This window comes from Stegastes partitus, unplaced genomic scaffold, assembly GCF_000690725.1.
Source record: "Stegastes partitus isolate 25-593 unplaced genomic scaffold, Stegastes_partitus-1.0.2 Scaffold669, whole genome shotgun sequence".
In the NCBI taxonomy this organism is placed as follows: Eukaryota; Metazoa; Chordata; class Actinopteri; family Pomacentridae; genus Stegastes; species Stegastes partitus.
This window is the reverse complement of record NW_007578400.1, coordinates 359,206-380,362: the sequence shown is the minus strand read 5'-3', so window position 1 is coordinate 380,362 and position 21,157 is coordinate 359,206. Positions and strand designations below refer to the sequence as shown.

The 21,157-nt window shown below is 42.1% G+C and overlaps 2 protein-coding genes across 4 annotated transcripts in view; both read right to left on the bottom strand.

Moving 5' to 3' along the window:
* Positions 1-4,803, bottom strand: part of LOC103363564 (kelch-like protein 9) — a gene marked incomplete at its 5' end in the record, with an annotated part of 16,081 nt that extends 11,278 nt beyond the window's left edge. The window contains 3 exons of the mRNA XM_008290382.1: positions 164-297; positions 1,931-1,975; positions 4,661-4,803. Of these exons, the coding sequence (XP_008288604.1) occupies positions 164-297; positions 1,931-1,975; positions 4,661-4,803 (322 nt within the window). The remainder of the gene's footprint in view (positions 1-163; positions 298-1,930; positions 1,976-4,660) is intronic.
* A 2,162-nt stretch (positions 4,804-6,965) lies between these two features.
* On the bottom strand, positions 6,966-21,081 carry hao2 (hydroxyacid oxidase 2 (long chain)). Of its 3 annotated transcripts, XM_008290375.1 has the most exons (8): positions 21,065-21,081; positions 16,307-16,459; positions 14,162-14,313; positions 12,118-12,401; positions 10,258-10,476; positions 8,228-8,386; positions 7,444-7,513; positions 6,966-7,358 (listed from the first exon to the last, which is right to left on the bottom strand). In XM_008290375.1, exons 1-8 carry the CDS (start codon positions 21,079-21,081, stop codon positions 7,303-7,305), a joined length of 1,110 nt encoding a protein of 369 aa, XP_008288597.1. In that variant the 3' UTR covers positions 6,966-7,302. The 3 variants fall into 3 exon arrangements, with proteins under 3 accessions (XP_008288597.1, XP_008288596.1, XP_008288598.1); XM_008290374.1 differs by lacking the exon at positions 21,065-21,081 and having other exon boundaries at positions 10,258-10,479; positions 16,307-16,437; XM_008290376.1 differs by lacking the exon at positions 21,065-21,081 and having other exon boundaries at positions 10,258-10,500; positions 12,127-12,401; positions 16,307-16,437.
* Between the last annotated feature and the right edge of the window lie 76 nt (positions 21,082-21,157).

Here is a 21,157-nt window from a genome sequence, read left to right as displayed (position 1 = left end):
CCTGAGAAATGAGAACATGAAGCGCTGCTCTTGAGATAAACTGAAACTGAAGCCGATGCTGCATAAAGTACCGACAGGAGAACCGATGCAGACGGTTCTGAAGACGTCTGAGCTGCTGTTGGGTGTTTGTGTGGAACCCCGAGGACCCTAGCGGAGAACCCACCTTGTGGAACCGGTGGAGCGGCGGGTCTCTCCGGCTGGGCCGGAGGTCTCGGAGGATCCCTGGACTGATGCCTGCTGCCCAGACGGGACAGCCGTCGGCTGAGCCGGCCCGGACCGCCGTCGTCTCCACTTCCTCTGCAGGCAGGAACCACAATGAAACAACAGGGAACGTTCTCACAGCACGGGGTGACATCACCGCGAGTTCTGGTCACCTTGTTTTAAGCAGAACACTCTAATAAAATGTTCCAAGAAAATTAATAAAATGTTTTCATGTCAACGTTCAGAGGATGTTGTCAGATGATGTTCTATGATAACAAAGAAAGAACGTTCTCAAACAACACTGAAAAATGGTTCTCACATGATAAATATAAATAAAACACTCCTGTAATGTGGTTTATTAAACGTTCTGCCTGCAACGTTCTGGGAATGCTTTGGGGATGTTGGTGAGGAACACATTATAGAACGTTCTCCTGTAAGAACGTTCTCACAATTTTTCTGTTAGAACAACGGAACAACGTTCTCAAAGCAACGTTTAAAAATATTTTTTCCAGATGCTATTGAGACCTCAGATGGCAGAACGTTCTTCATAGGACGTTCCCTCACTGCGACATGTCAACAGCGGTGGAACATTGAGGCTCTGAGGATCTTGAGGGAACGTTGTCGAGGGAACACGTAACAGAATCAGAAAATCGCTCCAACCTGGTTCCACAATCTTCCATGATAACAAAGATAGAACGTTCTCTTTATGGTTGCATTAAGAACATCCTTTGTGAGAACATTTTATAGATTTATTTTAAGACCTCAGACAGCAGAAAGTTCTTCACTCGACGTTCCTGTTCTGTGATATATTCACGAAATTCTAACGTTCCACCTGCAAAGTTCTCGGGATGTTTTGAGGGCATATAAAACGTTCTTCTGTTCCACATTGTTCCACGATAACAAAGTAAAGCGTTCTCAAACCAATGTTCATAAAAAATGTTCTCCAGATGTTATCGTGGCCTCGGACTAAAGAACGTTGTTCATACAGAACAATGTAGAACATTCCTGTAACACAACATACTAAAGGTGGAACGTTTCCTGTTTGGGGGATGTCGTTGAGAGAACACACTGTAGAACGTATAAACCGTTCCCACAATGTTCTGCAATCTTACACGACAACAAAGGAAGAACGCTGCGGCATAACGCTCTAACAATATTCTCACCAAACGTTTAAGGAACGTCTTTAGTTGTGCTGCCTTTAAGAGGAACATTCTTGGAACTAGAAGAAAACTTCCTGCTGAGAACGTTAGAGGAACTCTGCAGAACTTCCCCAGAACGTTGTTGAAACTAAAACACATTCAGCACTGACGTCCAATCAGCATCCAGCATCCTCAAAGATCCACCTTCAGAGCTTCAGTGAGAGTTTCTAACGTCAGATTTGTTCTTCTTCCACTTTCTCTCTAATCTACGACCCACAACTTCACTTCAGCCGCCTCAGATGTGGAACCCTACATTAGTGGAACCGCTTTGGAAGGAGGTCTGACTTCTCATCGCAGCTCACAGAAGACCAACTGATGGACCGGACAGTCCAAACACTCGACTCACCACATCAGTCATTCACACACATCAGGAACCAACAACTTCAGAGCTCTCAGACCTCAGCGCTTCATCCACGAGCTTCTACATCTTTCATTTCTCTTATACATCCTCTGAGAGTGTTGAAGTGTGGCGGGAAAAGTGCCATTTTCTGTAAATGTTAAAGGAAGCTGAAGCCCTGAACCAGTCTTACCCCATGTCATTGGCCTCTGGAGGCTGAGGGCTGTTGTTTCGCCTCCTGCAACGAGCAAACAGACCAGAGTTAGTGGACGGACGAATGCTTCACAGGATCGCTGGTCCAGTTCAGTCCAGAGGAAAACATCTGCCATTAGACGTCTACATTAATGGAGGATAAATACAAAACACTGTGTTTTCATTGGTGTGATAAGTTTGAACTCTGGGAACAAACTGGAGGCAGGAGTTTCCATTTTGTGCAGCTTTTTGTTTTCACTCGCGACCAAAGAGGGAAACACTGTGCTTTTTACTGAACTACTTCATGAAGGAGAAAACTTTTCCTGCCAAGTTCAAACTTTAGTTTCAATTCAAGGTGAAGAACTTCAGTCAGAAGCTTCTGGAAGTTCTCCTTGTCGCTCTCAGTACTTGTTGACACGTGAGGTAAACTTTGCTGACAACACTTGCACACCTTTATTTGGACAGTCGAGCGTTTCTGCAGCTCGATCGATGACCTGAATCTCATCGCTCCACTGACCCCGTTGTGTTTTTGTGTCTCGCTCGGCAGTTCAGCCTGAAGCGTCTGGAAGTTTCCTGCTTCTGTTTCATCGTCCTCTGCTCTGACTTCTGGCTGTTTGATGCTCAGACTGGGCTCGTCAGAAACAACATCTACGTGATGCAACATGAGTCGTGGTCAGCGGCGACTCGGGAGGTTTTCATTTGCACACTTGGGCTCCACAATTTTTACACTCTGACGGGCACATTCACAGTTATCCTGTCGTTGACTTTTAGTGCGTAGCTCCGGTTTCGTTCCTTTAAATATCCTCCGGCGCCCACAGAGACGTCTGAATCCCTCCTGACAGACCTACAGTAAGCCTGCTGCCGTGGCTGTCCCTGAACGCCTCCCACACTCTGAATCACGGACTAACGTGAGCTCCGTGTGCGTTTACGGCGTTTTTATGGACGTTTTACCGTCACGGCTTCACTGTGGTTCCAGGAATCACATTAACGAGGGTTTTTCAACATGTTAATGTTTAAAAAAAGCATAAAAAGGAACTTCTGTCATTATCTAAACACTCAGCAAACCGCTAATAAAATCATGTTCAAGCTAAACTGCACTCAGGGATTTAGCTTTTCCTCTGCAATCACAGCCTTTTTCATTCACGGCTCACTTCAGGCCAATAATACTCACAGCTGAGTATTTGTATTGTAATACTGCTGCTTCTACTTAATCTGAATACTTCCTCCATCGCTGCACCTCTTCAGTAAGGCTGACCTCGTTTATGTGACATAAACACATGTTTTAAAGGGAATACTCATAAAAAATGAAGAATAAAGTAAATATTTCCACATCGTTTTTTCCTTAATTATCACATTTATAAAGACTAGATGGAAAATCTGGACGCTCAAGTTGCTCCATTGTTGAAAAAATCCAGTAATCAAGTCAATTTCAATAAGTTCACATCAACTGGAGTTCAGTTTAAAGTCAATAAATGCAGAAGTTTGAGTTCAAATTATGCACATTTTTAAGTTGATCTATCATCATGTCAACACGACCCAATAAGATAATGTTTTAAAATGTGTCTCGATATCGATAAAGTCGATTTTTTTGTTTTATCTCAGTTTTTAATCTGATTACTTATAAAAGTTAAGTTAAGTCCAGGTGGTGGTTCAACATCATTTAAAAAGAAAAATGTAGTTATAAGTTCCATCAACTTTCATTGAGTTTAAATCGACTAATCCTGAACTTTTGATGCAACCACCAACATATTTAGGTCAACACGACTCAACAGAACAATGCTGGCAACTGCAAAGGTTTCTCTAAATCAATGAAAGTAGATTTTTTTCCATCTTGCAGCCTGCATTTAATCATTTATAGTGTTTTCCTGCAGTCAAAGCAGCAGTTTAGGTCAGAAAACACGACGACACTGAAGCTCTGTCTGGGCTGACGCGTCATAACGAGAAGATTCAGTGTTCAAAACAAACAGGTTAAACTCTGCATTAAATTACATTCAAAATACTGTTTGGGTTTAATAAAAGAAACTAACGGTTTGCAGCAACCTTCTCATGAAGTTCTGTTCAACCACCGGACCACGCTGATGTTTCAGCTTTTCCTCTGAAATCCACCGACTGACTTAAAGTTTTGTAGCATAAAGTCACGTTTTTAAGCTAAAAACACGTAAAAATGAGGCTGTTCAGAGTCATTTCTATGTTAATTAAAAGGCAACTTTAAGTGTTATGAACTTTATTATCATATCTATAAAGACAATCTGAGAAATCTGGACGATGAAGATGCTCTAGCGGTAAAACGTGACCTGAACCTCATTTATTAGGTTACATCAACTTGAATCCAGGTTTAAACCAACGAATGCACTAGTTTGAGTTTAAATTACACACAGGATTAAGCAGAGGCAACATATTTATGTCAATACAACTCATCTGAATCATGTTGGCAACTTAAAAACCAATAAAGTCGTGTTTTTGTTCCTTTAATGACTTTTTAGAGCGTATTCATGCTGATAAACCACCAGAGTCGCCTCCTACAGAAAACATCGAGACACTGGAGCTCTTTCTGAACCGACACGTAATAATGAGAAGGTTCAGCACTTCAGTGGCGTAAAAACAAGAAAGTTGAAGCAACACTGGGCCTGACTGCACCTTCCTGTACGTCTGAGCGAGCATCGGGGGTCGTTTCCTGTTCTGGGTCTGGCAGGTGCCTCCTGAAACAAAGCTGTTGGGTTGTGCTTCTCACCTGGAAGAGATCTTCCTCAGCAGACTGGACCCGAGGCCTCCCTCCAGCCTGTCCGTCGGACCGAGCAGAACCCTACGAGGAACTCTGAGCAGGAACCGTGTGGCGCTGCGGCTGCTCGGGGAGTCGAAGTGTCTGAGCGAGCATCACCGTCTCTTCAGCCAAACCGACACCTCGCTCACTTCCTGTGCCACTTCTCTTTCTCGCTGTTTGCGTCTTTTCCGCATCTCGACGCTCGTCAGCCCACAGAGTTTCACTGTGACGCTGAAACCAGCTTCACGGCTTTACAAGCAAACAAACAGACTCTCCGGCAGGACCTCGACTAAACCCAACAGTCCAGGGATGAGCTCTGAAGTCTGCAGCCTTCTTCCTTTTTAATACATAAAATTAGACTTTATGATGTCGCTTTAGTTTGACACCGAGTTCAGGAAATTAGCTTTTCCTCTGCAATCAGCTGATTGACTGCAAGACGAGCAGCATTAATACGTGTTTAAGCCGATAGCTCATAAAAATTAAGTTGTTCAAGCAGCATTTCTTCATTATTTAAGAGGAAGTTTGCTCAAATGTTAAAAAAACAACCTTCAGGTGGTGAAAAACGTCGTTATCGAGCAGATTTAATTAAATTACATCAACCTGAAATCAGTTTTTAAATCAACTGATCCTGAAATCTGAGTTTAAATTACACATAATATAAAGTTGATGGTATTTTCCTCAATCAACTGATTTACTTCAAGATTAGCATCATAAACACACGTTTATAAGCTGATAATTCATAAAAATTAACATTATTTAGAAGGAAATTTTAAGTGTTAAGTTCTTAATTATCATATATAGAACGACCAAATGGCAGATCTGGAAAAATGAAGTTTAAGTTTAGTTTCTTAATGAAGTTTTAAAACTATAAAGAAAAATGTAGTTATTGAGCCAATTTCATTAAGTTTTTAAGCTGATAAATAAAAATAGGTTTAAATTCAAGAGAAGTGTTTCTATTTTAAGCAGCTTTATACTTCGTTAGCAAATCTGGGAAACTAAGTTGTTCTGGTGTCAAAATCACGACCTGAAGGTGATAAAAATGTCGTTATCGAGCTAATTTAATTAAATTACATCAACTTGAATTCAGCTCTTATATCAACTAGTCCTGAAATCTGAGTTTAAATTACACGTAATATAAAGTTGATGCAATTATTGATGTTATTATGTGGACATGTTGAACGTTGTTCAGCTGAACTCAGAGGAACCAGAGGAACCAGACGATCTGAAGCATCTGGTTTGATGATCATCAAAGATCTGAGCAGCAGAACACAGAAGCTCATGTAAAAGAAATAGAGTTCAGAAATAAATACATGTTTTTATTTCCTGGTATATTTTCATATTTTTGTGCCTATGTTTACATTTTTAGTAGGGACGGACCGATTATTGTGGCTGATGTTTGGCATTTTTCCAATTATCTGTTATTGATCGATTATTGATCAATTGAATGCTCTGCTTTGGTTCTGATGCAGCTCGTCTCTGTCTCAGGTCTGAGAAATGTTTACAAACAGAGGCTGGAAAAAACTGAAGAAGAAACGCGAACCAGGAAGTTAGCTCCTCTCACAGCGGCTAATGCTACGCTAACGGCTAGCGGCTACGTTAGCAGGCGGCCACAGATTAACCTGAAGCAGAGTCTGGGAAACAATAATCAATATTGAGATCTGGACCTTGGCGGGCGATAAAAAAAGTTTTTAAAAAGTAGTGAGGAGCAGCAGGAGACAAACTGATCGATCTCAGCCACATAAACAGATCAGAGCGTCCTGATTTAATCACTGTTTATATTTTATGGAATCTGGAGACATTTTGAGTCATTTTTGTTGAATTTCAAGTCATTTTTGACATCGTTTTTAACCATTTTTAGACTTTTTGAGCCACTCTGGAAGAGCTTTTCACCATTTTGGAGAATTTTAAATCACTTTGGAAAAGTTTTGAGCCATTTTAGAGGATTTAAAGTCATTTCATCAAAGTTTGAAGTCGTTTTTGAAACACTTTTCCAATCGATCCTGTATAAACTGCTGTCACCCGCTGATCAAACATCACATTTCATGTATTTTAGCTCCAAATACCGGCCGTCTGTCTTTCTCACCAACAATCGGCATCGTGTTGGTCGATGCCTAATTTTCAGAACAGATTTATCTTCTCGTGTTTATCTTCTGTCTCAAAATGATCAGAATGGGACTAATGTCTCCTCTGGGGTCGATAAAATATTTCTGATTGTGATTCAGAATTGGACCCAACAGCAAAACTTCTGCCTCCCGACATGAATGAATCCAGAAACTTGGTCACCTCAGCAGGCGTTTATTCAACCACATCACTCGCAGCATTTCAAACACTGTGTCCGTCGTACTCTTCCACTCCAACACAACCAAAAGCAACCAGCTGGCTCCATGATCAGCGCCTCCGTCTCCTCTAGACTATGAAGCTAAAACACTTTCGTTATTCACTCGCTAAACCTGCTGCCGACCCTCAGCTCTCCCACTCAGACAAACCGGCGTGGTGGAAGTTGCTCACATGTACACTGATTCCTGCGAGACAAAGAGTTCTGAGGTACATATCTGTGATTTTCATGACGAACTCTCAGGCTCCGTCGCCGTGCTCAACGCTGCCCCCTGCTGTCAGAGTTTGGAGAACTGAATGAGGTTCCTGTTGATCTCAGCGACGTTCCTGCACCCTGGATCACAGAAAACATGAAATGCTGCTGCAGTTTGTTCAAGTCATGGCTTTTGTGTTCTTTAGTTTCAGACTCTGAAGCTGACCTGACAGAGCCATGGACAGACGGAACTCGTCGTTCAGGATCTGTAGAACCTCCCTCACTCCTTCCTCGCCCTGAAAGTTCACACAAACAAAAACACTGTGAATAAAAAAAAGACTGTAACCCTGTCATCTTTTAATGGGGACTTTTAAGTCTTTGGGGTGATTTTGATGATTTTTGAGGTGATTCTGTGTCTTTTTGTTTTGATTTCACCTCTTTTGGTGAAGATTTAACCCTTTATGTGCTGATTTTGTGTTCGTTTGTACTAATTGTTGCTGTTTGGTCAAAATACGATTAATTAATGACAAAACCTCTCATGAATTAGATGATTTCATTAATCGCATCCCACCACTAGTTTAAAGGTTTTGAAAGATCCATCCATCATCTCTACACCTTCATCCTCACCAGGGTCATGGGGGGCGGAGTCTATCCCAGCTGACTCAGGGTGAAGGCAGCTTCACCTGGACAGGTAACCAGTCTATCACAGGGCTACACTTAGAGACAGACAACCAAGCACACTCACATTCACACCTACGGACAATTTACAATCACCAATTAACCTCAGCATGTTTCTGGACTGTGGGAGGAAGCCGGAGAACCCGGAGAGAACCCACGCTGCACGGGGAGAACATGGAGACTCCACGCAGGAAGATCCCAGGTGTCCTCACCGGGACGCCAACCGGCGACCTTCTAGCTGTGAGGCCACGGTGCTAACCACTGATCCACCTGCAGTCCTGTTCTGGAAGGTGGAGCAGCAATAAAGTTCATCATCACTATAATCTCGGTACCTTGTATGCGAGGCCCCACACCGCCGGACGGCCGATGAACACACACTTCGCTCCCAGGGCCAGAGCTTTGAGGACATCGCTGCCGGTCCGGATCCCTCCGTCCACGTAGACCTCGATCCGGCCCTGAACCGTGTCCACAATCTCTGACAGCGCGTCGATCTGTCGGCGACACGGGGAAGCTATAACGAGGACAGCACTGGACTGAAAACATTACAAACAACCTGCTGGGTTTCACTCGACTATGACATGCTTACTAGCTACTGCTCGGGTTTATCAGAACCAAACACTACGAGCACACTGAAGAACAGTCTGACAGACTGGGAAACACTCAGATGAGAAGACGGATGCATCTCTGTGGTGCTGCTCAGCTTTACAGGGAAACTGCTCCGTCATAGTCGTTCTGTGTAGTTTTAGATGCACAAACACTCCAAAGGTCACAACACCAACCATCAGAGGCGTCACTGAGGCCGAAGTGTGGCTGTGATGAGCTGGTTGTCGGACTGAACGCACATGAGTTAAAGCCTCATCGGCACCACAGCACACTGTGTGACAGGGACGGATGTGGAGGCAGATAAGAGCTGCTGGCAGAGCGCTGGGCAGACGTGACCTCGGCTTGTTGGAGGAACTCTGACAGGATTTAATGAACGACGCAGATAAACTGACCGAAGAGCAGAATGTGATTTTAACGAGGCCAGTCTACGGCAGGGAGCACTGATAAGCTAAAACATCAAGACCCAGGGTGTTCTACGCTGTACAGACTGACGGTCGGTTATGAAAACAAGACAGCTTTTAGTTTAGGCTCTGCAGCAGAACGCCTGTTAATGAAAGTGAGCGAGTGAATGATGATCATGAAGGTGTTGTGGTGTCGCTGCCTTCTGTCTTCATGTCAGTCTGTCACCGTCTGATGCGTAAAGCGAGCCGTTAGCTGTTTGGTGTTCTAAAGATAAAGAAGTCTGGAGCTCATTATCTAAAAAATAATGAATAAAATAAGTTTTGAGTTCAGGTGCAGGCAGGAAGATACCGACTGAACCGGTGAAGGAAAAATGCAAACATTCAGCTACAGACGGCTGCAGAACTAAATGAACATTAATCTGATCCTGACTGTAGCTTCCACAGCTGCAGGATCTACATTTGAAACGCAGTCAGAGGAAACGTGTGATAAAGTCCCTCATTTTGAACATGTGTGACGTCAGGACGCCGTATTTCACTCTTTTAAAGTCATTTTTGTTCACACGTCCTGTCTGACAGAACTGCAGCCTGAAATGTGATGTGTTTAGGGAACGTCGGTAAAGCTAGCGTCCACCAATAAGCACATGGGTCAGGCGCCACCTCAGAACCTTTTCTTCCTTTAGTGTGATTACTACAGTTGAACCTGAGCAACCCATTAGCGTCACGTGCAGCACCTCATCTCCTCAGTCAGCTTTGTATTTATGTTATATTTGAATATATTTATTTCACATTTACCAATATTCATCTCATCATCTGATTGATGGAGATGCTTCGGTTTCCTGTTTCAGTCCATTTACTTTATGAAGGTTAAAGTTAGATGACGACTACATTTCTGTCGTAGGCTTTAGTCGACGCTACGTTGCGTCCACACCCTGATTTTATAGAAAAACAGCTTCGGAAGTTGCAAATAGCCCCTGAATAGTTGACAATAAGCAGTTTCCATGTTGTATATGTGTTTACATGTCCCTGTGTTTATCTCACTGTGTGATTACTGATTTCCATTTTCACCCTAACCCTAAGAAGAGCAGCACTCTGATTCTGGCTTCGTCTGAGCTTCACGTCTGAATAATAAATATGTTTTACAGAGTTTTCAACACAACACAGCTCCAGTAGAGCGTCTACACCTCTACATGGAGTTTGTACCCTTAAAGCCAACGACACATAACGAGGTAAGAGTTGTGTCCATCTTCTCATCTAAGTCCTGGAAAGATCTACTGATGTAACAACAATGGAGAGTGCTGCCACCAGGTCCCATAACTGTGACCATTTAAAGCTCTGTGATGGATGTGTTGTGAGACTACCGAGGCCGGCCCCCCGTCCAGCTGCCTCCCGCCGTGGTTGGACACGATGATGCCCTGGACGCCGTGCTCCACGGCCAGCTCGGCGTCCTCCTTGGTCAGGATGCCCTTGATGATAACGGGAAGGCGGGTGATGGACTGCAACCAGTGGATGTCCTTCCAGCTGATGGAGGGGTCCAGGGTGTTGGCCGGTATCCCGTACTCCTCGGGCCCGGCGGTCTCCTGCTGTGAGAGCATGTGGTACAGCTTATAGAGCAGCTGCACTTCACCGCTAAACCTTCCAGTACATTCCATCATCTCTGGAGTCCGCCGATGACGAACCGTCTTACCACGTAAACGCCGAGTTTGACGACGTGGAGTTAAAATGACAGATAGCATCGTTTTGACAGGTCAGAATTACTATTTAAAGATATCTGAACCTTCACTCTGACTGCACACTTAGTAATAATATTTAAAATGTCATCCTGCACGATACCGTAAGTAACGGTTCAGGCACGAGGAGGAGGACGTTGGAGACTTGAGATCAAAACTAACCAGAACTTCAGCTGATAAAACAGCTCGTCAGATCTCTGCGACGTCAGAACTCCAGCTAGAGATCCTCCAGCATCTTTCTGACCAGTTCAGACTCAAGTTAAGAACATAAAAATGTAGAAATCCTGAACTGGAGGGAATTAAAGACGTCTTGAGCAAGAACTACGACTAAACAGAATCAAAGCGTAGAAACCTGAAGCTGGAGTTACAGCTCGTCATATTTAATGTGATGCAAACTACAGATGTCAGCAGCTGAACTGCACATAAATCATGACATGATCTGTCCTCTACGAATGAAAGCTTCACTGAACTACAGATCTCTATGGTACACATCCAGTGTAGCCATTAAATGATCTGATTTATTGGAGTCCAACTGGTGCACAAACACACTCTTGATTACTGCAGTGGACTAATTAACTATCAGGTCACACATTCAGCATTTTCTTTTCGTTACTGGTTTTAAACAGCTTTCTAAGAACCCCGGGGTGGGTCTCAGCGTACCGCCCACGGCTCTACCTGAGTGTTAGTTGAAGTAATTACCAGCGATCAACACTTCAGTACCGATGGTGAACACGTATCTTCTAGTTAAACATATCTAACATACACAACAGACAGAAGACGTTCACTTGAGTTTTGTGTTGGAGTTTGTGTTCTTCTACATTTTCACTTTACTGTAAATGTTGTTGGTGTTTTTGATGACAAATAGGGAGAAGTGATGTTTTAATTAAACGTATATAAAATGGTAAAAATTTGTCTTTTAGTTAAAAACAGTGAAATATAACAAACAAACAGAGGAAGCTCCCTGGATTCTTTGGCTGGAAGTTTGTGTTATTCTGAATTCTGACACCAAAAAAGTCTAATTTTACGTCATTGATGTCCTTGATTATAAATAATCAGCATCGACCCTTAAAAAGCCGAATCAGCTTCGACTGATGCTCATCCGATAACTGACAATGCTGTGTGGTTTCTATGGTAACTACGACACTAGGAGCACACGGAGTCTGGGTGTTACACGTGTGTGCAGCTCTGGATATAACGTGTAGAAATATTTCACTGGTCACACAAATAACTGACCTAAAGGGTCTCAAGCTGTGTGCAACATGTCATAGTTAATTAACAGTTAGTTCTAATTGTATCTAACGTGAACAATACGAAGATAAAATCCATCGTTTCAGATTTAATGCTACTCAATCATGTAGCTTTCTTGTTTTTTAATTCTGTGATGTGCTTTTAATTTAATCTCATCTCTGCCTTAATGCATTAGATTTTTCTGCTATTTGTTTTTAAAGAAGAAGAAGAAGAAGAAGAAGAAGAAGAAAAGCCTCCCGTTACCTGGAACACTCCGTCAAAGTTCTTGACCTTGAGGTGCGGCGGCAGCTTGAACTGGTTGCGGATGTCGTTGCGGCGCTTCCCGGTGTACGGCACGTCGACGGTGAGGACCAGCGCCTTGTAGCCGAGGCCCTCCACCCGGTGCACGATCTGCTCCGACAGCTTCCTGTCCCGGTACACGTACAGCTGGAACCAGCGGTAGCCGTTGGGCGCCGCCGCCACGATCTCCTCCACGGAGCAGGTGGAGTAGGTGCTGGTGATGTAGCAGGTGTTCAGGGCCTCCGTGGCTGCGTGGCACAAGGTGAGATGGTTCAGGGTCACTGCAGGTGACTGACACACTGAATGCAGGTGAGCGGTTCGGTGGAAGCTGCAGACTTTGGGAGCAACTGGGAGCCTTTTATAAATGCAGGAACAGCATTTGTAATCAGATAGGATACGTTTTGCTTTTACTTGACAGTAAAGAAGCTGGTAGGAAACACAGAGTGGGCGCCATGCAGGAAAGACAACGTCAGATTGGTGCAACTGCAATTATCTGCACACAGTTTAACTATCCTGCTAAAGTCAAAGTGCTAATTAGTAGAGGATTAGTTCAATTCAATTAACTTTATTAATCCCCGAGGGGCAATACAAAAGTTCACCAAGTATTTACTATAAAGACATACAATAATAGTAATAATAACAACAATAATAATAATAAACAATAAACCACATCATAAATATGACATTATATTACACTGGCATCGGCAGGGAGGTCAAAGATGGCTGAGCATTTAGAAGGAGGACGGCTCTGGGAACAAGAGTCGCCTCCTTCTGTGAGTCCGGCAGCCTGAGCAGTGAAGCAACGTCCAGAGGGGAGCCACCAACGATTAAACTAAAGACGAACTAGATTAAACTCGCTATAAGGCAGGAAGACGGTGATGTGTTTCCATAAGCTGACATCCTGTTGCTTTGACTTTTTGATTATAAAGAAAAGCAGAAACACCTCCACTGTGTTCTCTGTGCAGCACCAGGCTGCTGTGGTGCTCAATGCTTCCATCTAGTGGTGACTGTGGATACTGACATCAGTGCTGGTTTAAAACCTTCAAACCCTCTCAACTCACTCAGGTTGACTTTGTGATTAGTTTCTGCTTTTTTACTTTATTTTTTATTGTTAATTTAATCCTGCTTTACCACCCTTTAGTTATTTACTCATTTATTTAAATGATTCACTATTAGCTTTGTGTTTATGGCTCTTTCCCTTACATGGATGTGATATTTTATCATTTTATCTGGTGGTGTTGTATTATTTAAAAAAAATCTTTTATCATGTTTGGACTGAGTCTGTAAAAGGTGCTATACAAAGAAAGCTATTATTATCATTATTATTATTACTATTATTATATAAGAGTCTATAATAAGTCTAAGTCACACATAAAAACTCCTACCATGGAACAAAGCACATTAACAACCTAAACTTGGCCATTTTAAACAGTAGATCTTCATATCCACTTATAACTGGAATACTCCTCTTTCTTTGTCCCTGTAGAGTTTCTACAGGTCAGTGTAATACAAAGCCTCTTCCTCTTGTTTTCACTACTTCAGCTCATCTTTACTGTCTCACCTTAAAGCAACCTGCTTTTGCTTATAGCTCAGACATCATTTGAGTTTTTAGTTTATTTGTGCTTCCGAAGCCACGACATCATCATCTGGGCTTTACCAAATATATAGGTATAGTAATGTTAGTGGATGGAAACTTCTGACTCTGTAGAAAGTAATGAAACATTCTCTCTCTTATTATTCTGGCGTTTAGCAGATAGACATTATGTTGGTGATCCTGACTGAGCTGAAACAGGAAACGTTTAGTGATTTAATGTCAGACAGAGAAATAAAAGGTTTGATGTCTTTTTATACAGCGGATGTAAACTTCTGGTTTCATCTGTATGTCTTTGTGACAGACTTTTGTTTTGCAGTGACTGTGATCAGGGGGTGAGGATGAGCGTAATGTTGTGTTTTTAGGATCTCACATGCAGCACCGACACACACACACACACACACACACACTCCTCACCGCGAGCTGTCGCCACCTCCCCTTCGTGCCAGGCCAGGCAGTGGAAGGCGGTGGGCGCGATGCCGACCGGGAAGCTGATTTCTGTGCCCTGCACCGTGGTCCGAGTGTCGCTCACCGAAACGTCCCGCAGGATCCGAGGCCTCAGACGGATCCTGGATGAACATTAGAACGGTGACAGCTGATTAAATGCAGCAATGCGATGTGACCGGACAGACGGGGCTGTTTGTTTTTGCACAATCTGGGAAATCAAACACCTGATAAAGCAAGACAGGCTTCCACATGCTAACATCTGAGCAGCACAACAAAACCTCAGATGGTCGACACGCTCATGTCGTTTCACTGCATGCTGCCCTAAAATGTTTTAGACTTTACCTCGAAAATTTTATAGAAAATGTCCTGACAGCGCATCAGTTTGATTTTAAACTTGTGCACCAAAACCTTCATCCAGCTTTCTAACCACTTCAAACTGTGCAGGGTCATTTTCTGCTTCTTGTTTTTTTCATTTGGGGAAAAAATAAATAATCCAACCTCCCCCGGATGATAAAATACTTTCGTTTTCTGGGAAAGTTGTTTTTCTTTGAATGTGAAGAGAGACTCTGGGATCCCGTTTTCCCAAAGCAATCATCGTTCAAGGACACAATCTATCCTGAACATCTCTAACCTGACCCACACGGACCGGCAAACGACTCCCTGGTAACGGATCTGTTAAAGCAAAAACAAATATGTACAGTGAAGCGCAAACACAGCGAGCAGTCGATCAGTCTTTATGGAGACGTTAGGAAAGCTGAGAGGAATGCACAAGGAGACATGGGAGGAAAAAAAGAAGTCCTGACAGCATAAAACAACTCGTGACCCTGTGTGTGTCTCCCAGCGGTCAGGCAGCTTTCACAGCTGATTGATGAAGCTGGTAATGTTATGTATTCCACGTCTGAGTGGGGGTTTGGTGGCTACGGGGGGCTGGACCAACACTGCGGCGTCAACAATGGGTGAAATGCGTCCGCCTGTTAGCGATTACACGGCATCACAACAACACATATTGTACTGCACGTACAGAAATCAGTTACAGCCGCGCAAAGTCCACAAAAACAGGCCGCGTGGTCACGTGACCTGCAGCTCCGAGCTGAGACCGCTTTCACATGAACTGTGGCCAGAATGTGGAAATTAGTTTGGGTGGTTTTTTAAAGAGCTCGTGCTCTGCCTTCAGGCGGTTATGGAGATCCTGTGTGCACATACAAGCTCTGCAAGCTGACACAGTCCGAGCCAGAGGGAGGCGTTCTCCCCCACAGACCACAATGCTCCGTCAGTTACTTATTCACATCAGCGTGAGCACGTTTGTGTACGTTGTCTTACTCAGACATCTGGTGCTGCAGCACACAGCCGGTGTTGTCTGGATTTTGCTGGACCAGTTTTCAGACCGAAGGCGAGAGGAGCTGCTGCAGCAACGTACAGCGTGAGAAAAATCCACGTAAACATATTATAGTTGACCCTAAAAACACGATTACAAACCTGTACATGTGCGTAACATGAACCGAGCTGTGCCACCTCAACACGTCTGTACACAGACTGACATGTTTGTACGGTATAATAGTTTTTAAAAAGCATTATTAAAACACTTAATGTTTGTATGTACACGTCTGGGTGAACTTTATTGTCCCTGCTGTAGATAAGGTGACATATTTGTACAATATATTGTTCAGAAATTTATAATCAGAGCACTATGGAAACATTAAATGTGTGTATTACACTCTACACGTGCACATTTGTGTTTTCCTTAGACCAATGCACATTTTACACTTTTACATTTCTACATATGTTTATGTTTTTAGGGCATAGTTCATGTATTTTTTGTACTGCTTTCTGTGATGTCCATGCATGTCTGGGTAAACTTTCTTTGCCGCCCCAACCTCAGATGGACCGACATTTGTACAATATAATATTTAAAAAGAAAAACAAGATTTCTAAATATGAGACCCTATTAAAACACTTAATTTGCATATGTGTTGTCCTTGAAAGTCTGGCTAAACTTTCTGTGTCCACTGTAGATTAAGGGACATATCTGTTCAATATAATGATCAAAAAGAAAACACTTGATTTGTGTATGTGTCGCCCTTACATGTCTGCTGAACTGTATTTCTTCCAGCGTACCTTTTGTAAGCCAGTAGGTTGTCGTCCCTGGTGCAGCATTCGTCCGCTCCAGCTGCATAATAATCCCAGGTGGCCTTTGAGAGATGCTCCTTAGCGTACTCCTCAAAGTCTGTCAGGCATACCATAGCCATCTCTGCACAGCGACCTCCCTCTCTGTGTGGGACAGCAGGTGTTAATGTGACGCTCACTCATATCTGCACGTACAACGAAACGCTACGAAGAACAAGCAGATCATCAGTTATTGATATACTGGTCTAAATGCTGTGAGATAAATCCTACGACATGCTGTAAGCGTTTCCACATGTGCACAGACTGTAAACACAATCACCAGCTGAGTCTGTAGGATGCACAACTCTGCAGACTTTGTTAAACGGAGTTATTTATTTCCAGCAACCGCTCACATTTAATAGTTTTACCAGCTCAGAGCGAAAAAAACAAAACAAACTGCATTAAGTCTCAGCTTCCAAACTTACCGCAAATAACTGATATTTCAAAACAAAATCGCTCGCTCTGGAAACGCTGCAGCCTCTGTGAGGAACTGACGTTGCGACATCGCTGCTCAACCCGAACCTCCCCTCCCATCAGTCAATCAACAACTCACCAATCCAGCACTCGGACATCCGAGCCAGTCAAACAACTGCTTTAGTTTTCCTTCTTCGCCCACCCCCCGTGTCCGTCCTGCGCCAGTCCCCGTGTCGGCGGCGCCGCTGCTTTTGTCTCAATCAGAATCAGACTTTCATAGAGGCTGCTATGAAAGCCACAGACGGCGTGTGTGACCCCAAGGCGACCCCTGCTCTTTATTGTGTTTACACAGGCTGGAAATGTGCTGATGGTGACTGCAGCTATAGTGAGGACAAGAGGCGTCTGACGCGGTGTTCCAGATGGAACATGTATGGATGTGGGTGTACGTATTTACACCCTCACGGTCCTGTGCTGTCACACAGGGGCTGGTTTAATGTGAAATCTGCTCATTTAGTCATCCTCACATCGGTAAATATTTTAAATGATCTGCCTTTTAATAACCTCATGATAAAGCAGTGAGTTCATGCACACAGAGGGGTTAAATGTGAATCTGTGAGGAGGAAGACCAGACTGCAGACGGTAGAAACAAGGCCTGAGGAACACGTGTGGTTCTTCTGACAGACGCTGCAATGTAAGCGTTTAAAAGCCAATCCTCAATTCAATATACATTTTTTCAAAGACTGAAAACACGTGATTGAGCTTCACCACATGTGACACCATCAAAAGCGTGACGGTCCCATACAGGGGACGACAGGAGTTTGTAAACCATCGACATGTCCGTTTAAACCTCGTGTCAGCCTGAGCCACGTCATGTAAATCAATCAGTGATTAAGAAGCAGGAAACATCCCCTGGAAGCTCCAATGAGCTCAAATAAAATAAAATAAAATAAAATAATCGCATTAGTCTCAAGTGGAATAGCGACACCTTGTGTATCCACAAACTATTTGCTAATTGCTTTGTTTAAAATTAGGTTTTTAAAAAATATTTTGTGCAACACTTTTTGCACCTTTTGGTCATTTGAATGATAAAACATGTAAAATAAAATGTACTAAAATAAAACATTCAAATTCAAATTCTGAGAAGAATCAAAGGACAATAACAACCCACTGAAACAGGCCAAACCCTAAACACACCAGAGCTCCAACAATTAACTGATTAGATGTCAACAATTTAATCAACCAACTATCTCCATCATTAGTTGATAGCTTGCTTATTAAAATAATAATAATATTAAGTCTAAATTCTCTGATTGTAGCTTCTTAAATCTGAATATTCTAGTTTATTTCCTCCTTAATATCTTTGGCTTGTGGACAAAACAAGATATTTAAGGTCATTTAGGGCTTTGGGAAACACTGATCAACATTTTTCACTATTTTTTGACATTTTACATGAAAGCAACCAACCAGATTTTACACCAGACCGATGAACTACTCGACTTTTGGAGAGAACAGAAGAAAACTGTTAAGTAATCATTAACGGTAGCCCTAAACTTTAATTTAATTTATGCTCCAACACTCCTGCCATACACAACAAGTAGTTTGCATTTTCTTTAATGTCTTTGCATTTACTCAACTAAACTCTCTACAGAAACTCAAAGTCTGAGGATAATAAATTGCGTTTTCATATTCTGACTTTGTGTGGCCTTGTTTTTTTAAGTGATTAGATCAGTTCATGCCTGCAGTAACAGTGCTGATGTTGTGTAATGAGCCACCCAGAGAACACAACATTTGGTAAAAATAAAAATGTGCTGACAGCTATGACGGTGCAGGAATTATCCTACAATCTGACCCACTGATTTCACTCCAGTAAAAAACACTGCACACAACAGCTCAGCTTACCATTTTGCTTATATTAGCTTAAATTTGAGGCTAACAGAGCTTCATTAGACCACAGCAACATGTCAGAGGTCTGGATTCTGCTGCTGTTTAATTAAGCCAAAGGGGAGAACAAAAAAACAACAACACAGTTTGATTTTAGGAGCTCTATATATGAGTTGGTTGAGCTCTGAAAATAAAATACAACTTGTTAGCTAAAGCTAAAGCCTGCTAATAATTGTTGTAGCCAGCCAAAACTAACTTCTTTTTTTAAACACAAGTTTATACACATGACATACTTTGCATTACTATCTAATAGAAAATAGAGAAATTATTAGACATCTTACATATGTCATATTTATGTTTTTAAACGACCTGATCCCTGCATTCAAACCCAATGCTAACCGCAGATGAATGCTAAATGCTAGCGAGCAACAGATGATTTAACGCGACGCTGCCTTTGTTAGACACTTACCAGGTACAGGTGGCCGATTTTTCCCCCCCAGTCGGGCGACAAAGAAGCAGAACGTCGCCGGTTTCATCTCAGGTGAGGAACCAAACATGGTTGTTTTCGGTTTTTGGAGGTAGTTTAGCAGCTAAATTAGCGTAAAATCCGACCGTTATATGAAGACATATTTGAGTTTGGGCGTAGCCGGCGCGCTCACCTTGACGGGTGTGTCCTCACAGGTGGGGTTTTAAAAAAAGATGGCCTGAGAAAATGTCCAGGTCCTATTTTGAGTTTATACAGCTTTTATCCATCCCTTAAAAATACGATTCAGAAGTCAAATGCGCTTATTTGTTTGTTTATATTCATATTTACGTGTAAATGTGACAAATAGACCCCCCTCTGTGCTGAGGCCTTTGGTTCCTCCCAGCTGCTCGGTCGGGCCTGCTCTTCGTTAATTACGTGTTTTAATGACAAATTTAAGCTAACGCCACGAAAACGGTGAGATTTTAGCAAATACGTGAATCAATAAGAGCTTTAGAATTTAAAAATGACTCACAAATAATTAAAATTAGGCTCAGTTTGTCGTAGTTAGCAGCTATTGTTTACACCGCCCTTTCAAAATCAAGATTCAAGATGGACACCGTTAGCATAGCAGCTAATTCGTGTAAGTAAAAAAAAGCAACTAAAATGTTAATATTTTTAAAATTGACTTTCTTTTCTTTGACGGTGACCTTAACTAATCAAAGCAAGTTGTTAATAAACTTATTTCAACTGCAGCTGTTGAGCTAAAGCGCTTTCTAACTGACAGAATGTGTTAGATGCTAAATATTAACGCTAAAACTACAATATTATGTTTTATAGAAATGCACTTAACGGAACTGAATATTGTGGTTAAAGCACTGCAGTGTTATTTATCATACAAATTCACTTGAATAATTTAAATATTAAGATTAAGACTACAATAATATAATGTGTAGAAATTTACATATCTGATTGAAATATTAATTTTAAGACCCTACAATAACGTATGTTGTGATAATTTGACTGACTGATTTACATTAAGTTAAGGTTAAGACTACAATAATATATAGAGCAATTTACACACCTAATTTGAATATTAAGGTCATAACTCTATTAGGCCTCGTGTAGTACAAACCTAAATAATAAAGTTAGAACCCAACAATATTATATATCTGGCCAATTTAAAAATTAATTATACATTTAAAAAATAAAAAAACAAGACACAAGAAAAAACTACCTGAGCCAATAAATCCAAACAGTCCAGGCAGAAAAAGCATCGTTGGCAAACTACTTTGATAAAACTGCATTTTTCTGAGCGTTTTATTGTTTTCTATTGGTGAGATCTGCTGAGCTTTTAGGCATCGCCTCAATAACACACATTTATAAAGTGGAGAACAAATAAACGAGGCCCTTTGTAGAAATTATCTGTGTTTGTATGACGATTTCTGACTTTTCATGACAGTCCAGTTGGACTGTTCCCCTTTAAAAACTACTGCAAAGAGAAAACCTGAAACATCTTCATGTTTTTTTCTCTTTTACTTGTATGTTTATATTCTATATATTTGCACTATTTTAAATGTCCCCACACCAACCTCAGTAACCCTGCTTCTTATTATAAATACTGCTATTTATTGCTCTGATTCTTATTTTATTGCTCTTCTAGTTCATTTCTTTCAGGTCTTACGCAGAGAGCTGGAGTCAGATTCCTTGTTTGTGTGTGCAGACGAGGCCATATGAATATATTGCTGAACTGCAAATTCACGTAATCGACTTTAACAGCAGCTGTGTGTCAGAAATAGAAGCTCAGAGACGCTAATGAACGTTATTGTTCTTCACTGACAGGAGGTGGCGCTGACGAGCCTAAAACAACATCGGTGCACCTGCGTGTTTGGAGAGAGTGAGGAGCTAATCAGTAAGTACAGCGTCTTAATGAGACCACACCGTTTACTCACCGATTACAAATACTCATTCTCTCTCAGCCAAACTTCTTCTCTCCAGTCGACTCATAACCTGTGAACAGAAAGTCACTGCTGTTACTGATACGA